Below are 9887 nucleotides of genomic sequence, written 5' to 3'. Positions count from 1 at the left end.
GTCACATGGAATTCATTTCCATTTTCTAATTTACCTGCCACCTCTTTAAAACTAAAAAACTACAATTTTCTAAAATTTACCATATAGAATGTTAGAGGTACAGAATCATGTCCCTATAACAGTGACAGATAGACACAACCACACTTTGCAACTCTTTGACAAAGAAGCTTGATAAAGAATTAGTTATTTTCTTTTAAAAATTCCATTTGCAGACACAAACCACTTAATGAATATTAGTAGTCGTACAGGATATTTGCCTTTACATAACTGATGACAAATTTCATTACGGTTGATGTCCTTAAAATGGATTTCTTTTTCCTTATTTTTCCAATATAAAACATCAAGTTTATGATTATCCCCACTGTTGGTTGACTGAAGCTTATCTTAGTACCCATACACCTTAGCGATCTAATCACATTCTCTTCTCATTTCATCCTGGACAATTCCACTTCCTGCAATACTAAGCACAGATCTAATTACAACATTTACATGAAGTGCTACAAGCATTTCATACCAGTCAATCAATATCAGGTCTACAATAGACTCCTCTGCATATACAAAGACAATCTTGAGCTGAGGGTCACTTGAGTAGGTCAGGGCTCATCAAAGAATCAAACTGTAAACAACCAGTATATTCTGTTCTTCACTTATTAAGTGAATGGGGGAGTTTGGTTTAACACTGCTTGCAAATGTGTGCTATAAAATACCTCAGGTCAGTTTGATAAGAGAGCTCGATGATAGCTCAGGAATTGTTTTTTCTCCACAAGCATGGGTAAGCACCTGGCAAACTTATAAGCTTAACCTTGGTGAATCTGGGATTCAGAGATCATAGATTTGGCAACAAATTTGGTACAAGGGAGGCAACCATGTGCATTGTTTGCATGGCATGCAAAGGGGAGGCAACTCTTTGCATTGTTTGCTTAGGTTACACAACACTAAATGATTTTCCACAGACATCGTTTGTAATGCTGTATTTTCCTAAAAATTATTCAGGCAATCAAAATTCATTCCATGTACACGTGGGTAGAGTCTGATCGTTGAACTACAAGAAAAACACAATTTCTGGCTAACTTGTCCTGCCCAGCTTGCCAAGCACAGGAAGCTGAACACATCAACATCAGTTCCGCACAAAATGTGACCTACTTCAAAATATCTGTCAACAGTAGAGGTCCCAGACTTAAAATGACAGCACTAAAATCAGTTATCATTACTACATGCATGTGCTTAAAAAACAAATAAACATCTTATACTATTTCATCCAATCACAGCTGTCACATGTCTGTCTCTTCACTTCTTTACATACACACTGGCTCAGCATGAAAGTGATTCTATTTTTGTGTAGTAGAACCTAAGTCATGATGACAGGACATGCCCTCAGAAGCTTGTCATGGCACACAGCACTAAAATCAGTTATCATTACTACATGCATGTGCTTAAAAAACAAATGAACATCTTATACTATTTCATCCAATCACAGCTGTCACATGTCTGTCTCTTCACTTCTTTACATACACACTGGCTCAGCATGAAAGTGATTCTATTTTTGTGTAGTAGAACCTAAGTCATGATGACAGGACATGCCCTCTGAAGCTTGTCATGGCAATGCTGAACACAATCAGGGATTGGGAAAGGCAGGGGCCATGGGCCATTTTGTTTCCAGTAGCCCATTCTAAATTCAGAAAATGGTTAATAATCCTGAAATATGGCCTGCTGTCAAAGATCCCTGCAATATTCCAGCAGTCTGTAAATAATCGAGTCTGGACCAGACAATCGATCTGCGCAATTGGGAACCAAGACACCTGACCACCCGATCCCGTTAGTCGCCTCTTACAAGAAGCATTGTTGGTTACGACTTCAGGTTAATGTAACCATATTCAAGCTGTATATCCAAGCATAGGCTAATGCCTTCTGGTATCGTGAGATCAGCTCAATACTTGTCCATATACATGATATATCAATAATACATTCAGGAAGCGAACTAGTTTTGGCACAGGCTGAAGTCAGACAACTTATAATTTGGAATACATAATTTACGCTAGGTGTATTCAATGTTGTTGTAGTGTGTTTCAAGCAGCAAGCAGATGGCGACAGTCTGTATGTCAATACCATAGTCGAGAGACCAATGTTGGATCTGACAACCTTAGAGTGAAGGGACATAACTCTGCTTCCTGGAAACAGGATCCACTTAGCCAACAATGCAAAATAATTGAATAATGAGACAAGGAGGAAGAAAGACTACAAAATGTGTTATGTCACATCATTGTCTGATTAGACTATGTAAAGTATAGAGGCTTCCATCAAAAAATATGTCAAGATTTCAATACTGCATTTAGGAAATTATCTTCTAAACAGGTGCTTCACAAATTCATGGAGGATTCTAAGCTATGTGCCCTTGGAAACTAACTTGAAAATATTTCAAAACTGTGCAAGATTGGGAATTATATACATGCTCATCTGAATCATAAATCTTCTCTGGTTTTAGCAAAGATTTGTTATGTTTGTGAAATGCTGTCATTTCTGTTTGAGTATTTTCAGAGGCATTACTTCATAGTATCCTATACATCAATGCCTCTTCCATTCCACCTGTTCTCAGTGAAATTCAAGCCACTTCTACTAAGCCTTACTGTTAGTCATGTCTATCATTTTGTCTGTTCTGGAAATAGAGGGATGCATGAAGAGAAAAAAAATCTTAATTCCAAATTTTCATTACTTCCCACATCCAAAACAAGTTGGGACTGAGTATCAGACTATGACTAAGCTCAAATATATCCCTGTGTGCTTACTACCAAAGCTGTGGTTGGACTGTGTTTGTGACGTTTGTAATGTTTGTAATGACTGTATCAATGCTGGGTGATTTTTGCATGGTTACTGCTAATGCATACAACTGTACACGTGAATAAACATTTATAGTGTTGGGTCAACACCGACTAAATAATCAGCATCAATGCTTTGGCAATTTGTCCTGCTATAATGATCATATTTAATTTCAGCTGTCAAAGTATCACCACACAACTACTCAGCATAAGCTTCATATACCTGTCCACACAAGGGAGGTAAGTTTGAAAAAATAAAAACAATCGCAAATGGTCTCATTTACCTTGAAAGTTATCCTAGAAATACGTTCTTCCACATTATCTGAAGGCATACATCAATTATCAAAAAGTGATACAGTGAATCTGTCATATCAGTATACAACAATAGTGATACTTCTGGTGATTTCATCAAATCAGATATCAATTTAAAAGTCAAGATGTCAGCAATTCACATCTTTTGTTACAAGTCTCATGTATTTGAAGTACAGCACTATATATATAATCAACACATAATCTCACAAAATAACACCTTCAGCTTTAACTATAATCACGGTAACACTTTGGTTTTCTGAATAAGATTGTCAAAGAACATACATAATAAAGTTTTGTGTATCCTTTCAAATGGCATACTTATATCATTGTACGTTTCGTGTATGTTTCAGTAGGACACTGTTGACATGTTTGTGGCACACAGCCAAGTGAATGCTATATGAAAGCATTACAGTGAAATTACTTCACTCGTTAGTGCCCTCTCATTGGCAACTTCATTTACAAGACAGGTTCATATATTACATGTATGCAGGTGTCAAAATGAACAGTAAGTAGGTTGTTAATCACTTCAACGTCACATTTCAAATGTTTTATGTCACACATACGTTTATATCTCCTGACATTTCAGTAGATGTACAGCAAGCCATGGATTCCTTCCTGTGGATCCTGCATTGTCAAATTATCCTCTCCTGACTTCCATCTAAGTTCTACCCACTAATCAAGGATGCAGATAAAGATTAGCTGCATGGTTAAGGCTGTACTGGCAACCGTCATTAATCATAAACATGGAGATACACTTCCATCTAAATACATGTAGTTGTACAAACCTTGTTCTTGTCAGTTTCCAGTGTTGAATTTGTCTCAAACTGTATCACTGTCAACGTAGTTGATATTTCTACCCCAACACTAAGACTTGTTTGTAATGCATTCCAGTTTGTCTGTTACATTTTCTTCCTTAACAAATTAAAATGGCAGGTAATTCAAGACTGCAAGGACTGATGAAGAGGATCCAAAGAATGAGTGAGAGTGTTTAGTTTTATGCCACCTTAAGCAATATTCCAGCAATATCACGACAGGGGACACCAGAAACGGGCTGCACATATTGTACCAACATGGTACACTTGGCTTCATTGTGATAAGAGAATGCCTCAACCATTAAGCTACTCCACCGCCCAAGTAGAGGTTTAGAGGTTTATTAGTGGGATATAAGAGACAAGTTTCCCCTCAACACAGGGCCAAAACTCTCCGCTACATAACATTCTTTCATCAAACACTGGTAAATTGACTAATTGTAACTACCCAGGTAAGTACTTCATAATAATGTACAGTCTAATGAATGACATCAGAAATAACTAACAACAAACTTATGTCTTGAACAAGTGTGGTGCACAGAATTGCACCAAGACCGATATGTATCTCAAACCATTGTGTGGCATCTTGAGCACTTTGTGCTCATGGCCACTTCTTATGCTTTCTACAATCACATGTAATATATCTGGTGATATGGTGGTATCAGTCAGTTGTAATATATATCCAGTCACTGACTATCCTTGTGAAACTGTTTTCAAGGTGTTGATATCAACATGCAAAAGGCTGATAATATTTCTTCATATCCACATTGAGGTGCTTGATATTAATTGGAGTTGTGTAACATTCATATATATCAAAACAGTTTCTTGATTATCAGCACTGGGTACATGATTAAGCTGATATCCATGCAGAGATTCTCAATATTCACACAGGGGTGCACAACACATACATTGTTAGAACTGGTTGATACCACAAGAGTTCCTTGATATCAACTTTGAGCTATTGATATCTATGTTGAGTAGACTGATATCCATATAGTATTAAGATCCAAACAGAGATGATGTTGAGCCTTCTGACACCAATATTCAATCTGTTGATATCAACATGCAGCTGAATGACAAATACAGTGTCTTGCTACCTATAAGGAGCTGGTTGATATCCAAATATACAGCTGAAATCTTCTGTGTCTTGTCAATACTTAGAACTAATATAATACTCTTACAGTCTATTGCACACACCAGTTGTAGGCATTGAGGAACATCCGAATCCATGGTGAATAGGTGTTGTCCTCTCGCCATTCGTACGGCATCCAGGGACACTGCCAAGTGAGAAAGCATCTTTCTGGGTGGGGCATTATTGCCAGATGGCGACCATCTTGAGAACACACGGCTGCTATCCCATCTGGAGAACCATTGGGATTGAGAGGGTAGCTGGTTGTCGCGTCACCATCATCATTGACATAGCGGACTGGTGCAAGGTTGTTGGAGAGGATGTCATGATGTAAGCTGTCTGACTTGAATACCATTTTGCCTGAAAATATTTTCCAAAAATTATCAATTCTTCAGAATGTAAGACAGATGTTATAATATCATTTCCCACTAAAACATTCGCGAGACAACATAGCCCAGTTGACAAGGTGCTAGCATACAAATAATCAGTTGTTTTATCCTAATTACATTAGGTTTATAGTGATCATGCACAGTACGACGGCAACTGCCAGTTGTCTTGTGGTCTGCGATAGTTGTGATTAGAACCCCCAATGCGGGGATATGTATGAGACATACCACTTTGATTCTGATTTTAAAAGTCAAGTTAGGAGGTAGGCTTATCTGAGAGATCAGCATATCTAGAGTAATATACAATATTTGGTTTTTCCAGCACCACACATATGCTCCTGTATTTCACCATATTGGTTAACACCTATCACCCTCATCTCTGTTGGTAGAGATCCCACATAAGCTAACACGAGATTCACTTTATCAATATACAGGTAAGAACAAAACCATTCCAGTTATTACTCTGACTTGATCCCTATTTAGGAGAAAGTCCTTCTACAATGAGGATCTACTGGCCTGGAAACTCCACAGACAGACAAGCATGAATAACTCACACATCCATGGGAATTTGGCTAGGAGACTTGTAACAATTGCACACACACAAACAGGTGAACCTACAGCAGGGTATGCAACTCCCAAACCTTTCAGCCAGACCACAGGGCTGGTTTGATGTAAAACTTGCCAGGCCTTGCCAAATCTTACCTACCCACAAAACATCTTCAGATATACATGACTAATTTTAATCCAACTGTTGGGCAGGTGAATTTGAGAATCTGCCAGTCTGTGTTGAAAATAACCCATCCTTGGCAGTTGGGTATTTGGAACACTGTCTACAGGGACACAGGTATCAGGTACTGGTGGACTTTCTCTTCTGAATTCCCTATTTGTATGTTTCTCACCTTCACCATGAGACACCCACATGCCAAATGTGGTCCCCTCCATCCCTGTGAGCATGACTGCCGGGCTCTCCTGTACCTGCACTGTCACGAAGCGAGACTCGTAGCGCTCAGAGACATTGTGGTCTAGCAACAGACCCTGCTCATTCATACCCTCTTCTGCAACACCATTGGGACTACACTCAGATGGGGAAATGTGAAACAGCTCATTTATGAATGACTTAAACATATTTCATTCATGAAAGGCTAGCGATTGGGCACAATTCATCCCCCTAAGGTAAGCCATTTCATTGTAGTGACACAGAAATATTTGCAGCTTAAGTAAACAAAGTATAAGAAACAAGAAATCGCATGGAGACTAAGTAATAAATGGAAGCCGTACAATAGCATATTTGATAATCATGGGAAGAATTTGTGATTTCCAGGGTGGCAAAGATTCTTTATGTCCATGATTTTTTTATCACAGAAAATATGCAGAAAAAGTGTGCATTTTCCATTGAAAATCTTAATATTGTTTCTGTGGAAATCTTTAGAACTTTGTAGGTATTCCTCCTAATCTGATCTATACCTGACTCTTAATGACAACATAACTGTCTAAAGATCTATGGCAAAACATTTTTCCAACAGCACGACACAAAAAAAAGAAATGATTTAACAGACAAACCACAAAAAAATGATGACAATGACAGTAAAATCAAGCGTTACAACAGATGCAGTCCTCGTACTTGGGCCAGAGTGACTCACCTGACTGATCTGGTGCCACCCATCCAAGAAGCGCCATCAGCTGGCAGCCATTACACACACCCAGACTGAAGGTTTCAGGACGCAGGCGGAATCGCTCAAACTGCTCCTTGATTGTCGGATTGAAGAGAGCAGCAGCAGCCCAGCCTGACACAAAAAGGTCATGTTTCAACATAAAAATCATACATATCAACTTCTTTTTCAAAGGAACACAATATTTCACAGTATGCTCTTACTGTTACTCTCTCAAATGGATGCCATTTAAAGACTCCATGTTTTTCTTGCATCAGGTAAGTGACTTTGAAAATAACTGGAAAGGCAGAGAAATAATCCTCGAAACCTGAACAGAAACCTGAAATCGCTCGAATCTTCAATGTACGTTTGGTATAAGTACTCTGTAAAGGAACTTGTGTGGTGATATATTTATAAGTCTAAACATCAAAACACTTTGTGCATTTTCAAATCAAAATCAAGGGACAGGTTTGGTCCTTGTGAGATCAACAGTGTCATGAATTCATTATCACTTATATTCAAATACATGTACTAACTGCCTCTGTTCATACAGCAGAAAATGCGAACCCCGTGGGATAAAGTTATGTGACTATAACCCTCTAGCGCCTAATAGGCAGTGTGGGTTATTCTGGGCTATCCTTGGTAATGATAATCAGATTGTTTGAATGCGTGGAGTATGCAATGTGCGTGGAGCAATACGCATGAATAATGGACTATTATTATCATTGAATATTATGAATAATGTTCATTGTAAGTCTATATCCAATCAAGCTGAGGAACTGAAAGCCTACTTCTCCCAGATGCTCAGACAGTACTGTGTGTAGAACTAACTACTAAATTAAATCAACAGAGTGAACAAGCAACATAATAATGTACTATGTTCGAACTGAACTTTTAAAAGGGACTCATTTGTTAAGTGAGGAAATAACATAAAAACAGATCCGACTTATTATAAACTTTATCAGCACCAATGATACCTTTAGCTGAACCCAATACATCTGCATAGCTGAAACCCCCAACGAACACCAGCCCTCGGAATATGTCCAGGTTGATCTTGCCATCCTGCAGGTCCTGCATGTTCACATCCCACACATCAAACCCCGCAGACATGAACGCTGCACACATCTCACGGTCACCATTGCTCCCTTCCTCCCTCAACACAGCCACCATTGGCAGATGACCTGAACATGGGAGAAACATTGTCACAAAAAGGGCAACATTTATGCAAGTCAAAATCAAACATCAAAACACTTTTTGCATTTTCAAATCCAGACTAAGTCAACAATAAAATAAGATGACACAGTCCAGTGATTACTTATCTAAACTGCTGGCATACAATGATTGAGTGAGTTTTAGTACTTTTTCTACCCTTTCAGTAATATCAAGGTGGGGGTGGGGGTGGTGGGGTTGGGGGGACGCCAAAACTGGACTTCATACATTGTAATCATGTGGGGAACTGAACCAGGGTCTTTGGCGTGACGAGCAACCGCTTTAACCACTATCCACCCTAACACAATGACATGCATTCATCCAAAATAAAGCTTCTGAAACCTTGGTCCATTATGAATGGCATGGGTTTCTGAGGACCAGTTCCAAACCTAGAATACCCACGATGTATTTGTCCATTTGCCCTTCCATATGTACATCATCAGTCTATATGTATACCATCACTCTGTGTATGCAATCATTCTACATTTATGTCATCATTTTATATGTACGCCATTGTTCCATGTGTACATCATCATTCAATGTGTGTGTTATCATTTTACATGCACATCATCATTCAGCATGTAACATCATTCAATGTTTACATCATCATAATTCCATGTGTACATCATTATTCAATGTGTCCATAATCATTCCATGTGTACATCCTCATTCTATGTGTACGTCATCACTTTATATGTACGTCATCATTCAATGTGTACGTCTTCTTCTATGTACATGCCATCACTCTATGAGTACATCAATATTCTGTACGTCATTATTTTACGTTTATGTCATCTTTCTAAGAGCACATCATCATTTTATGTATACATCATCATTCAATGTGTACATCATTAATCTATGTGTATGTCATTATTCTGTGTGACCTACTCAGTTCCTTGTGGACTTTGATGTCATCATCTGGGCAGAAGGGGAGTTGGTATGGTGGGACCCTGCGAGACTTGAGACCCTCCTGCTCCTGCTGCACTGTGTGGGGGTTGGCCTGGAGACGCTCTAGCTGGAAACTTGTCTCCTCCCAGATGTCTCGCAGCACCATCATTGTCTCAGTCAACACTTCCTCATCATTGACACTGATCACAATCTGTTGAAGAATAACAGGTAGGACATCCATTGGTTTTGTTGGTTGATTTCTTAAAGAGGCACTCATTACTTTAACAATGTCATTGCATAAATTGACAAGAATGGCCCAGAGAAACCAGGGGGTGATCCAAACAGCATCAAGATGCAAACAAGTTTCTGTTTCTTGTGAGTGAGTGAGTGAGTGAGTGAGTGAGTGAGTGAGTGAGTGAGTGAGTGAGTGAGTGAGTGAGTGAGTGAGTGAGTGAGTGAGTGAGTGAGTGAGTGAGTATATAACGCTAGATTTAGCAAAGTCAAAGCAGGTGACACCTGACAACACATTTTACCCAAGTAGGGAATCACACCCTGACCATCACACACTTTTTCATTCTGAACCCGTGAAAATCAGGGTTACAATTGGTATTCAGTAGCCCATGCTTGTCATAAGAGGCAACTAACTGGATCGGGCCATCAGGTTTGCTGACTTGGTTGACACATCATTGTAT

The 9887-nt window shown here is 38.9% G+C and overlaps 1 protein-coding gene across 1 annotated transcript in view; it reads right to left on the bottom strand.

The window, feature by feature from the left end:
• Positions 1-5041: 5041 nt before the first annotated feature.
• LOC137272796 (phosphoribosylformylglycinamidine synthase-like) overlaps positions 5042-9887 on the bottom strand; it is a 32170-nt gene continuing 27324 nt past the window's right edge. Inside the window, exons 21-25 of the mRNA XM_067805192.1 lie at positions 9196-9406; positions 8076-8279; positions 7090-7233; positions 6349-6504; positions 5042-5423 (exon numbers count right to left, since the gene is read on the bottom strand). Of these exons, the coding sequence (XP_067661293.1) occupies positions 5119-5423; positions 6349-6504; positions 7090-7233; positions 8076-8279; positions 9196-9406 (1020 nt within the window). The 3' untranslated portion in view covers positions 5042-5118. The remainder of the gene's footprint in view (positions 5424-6348; positions 6505-7089; positions 7234-8075; positions 8280-9195; positions 9407-9887) is intronic.

Source organism: Haliotis asinina, chromosome 2 (genome assembly GCF_037392515.1).
Source record: "Haliotis asinina isolate JCU_RB_2024 chromosome 2, JCU_Hal_asi_v2, whole genome shotgun sequence".
Lineage (NCBI taxonomy): Eukaryota > Metazoa > Mollusca > Gastropoda > Lepetellida > Haliotidae > Haliotis > Haliotis asinina.
This window is presented reverse-complemented; position numbering and strand designations above follow the sequence as displayed.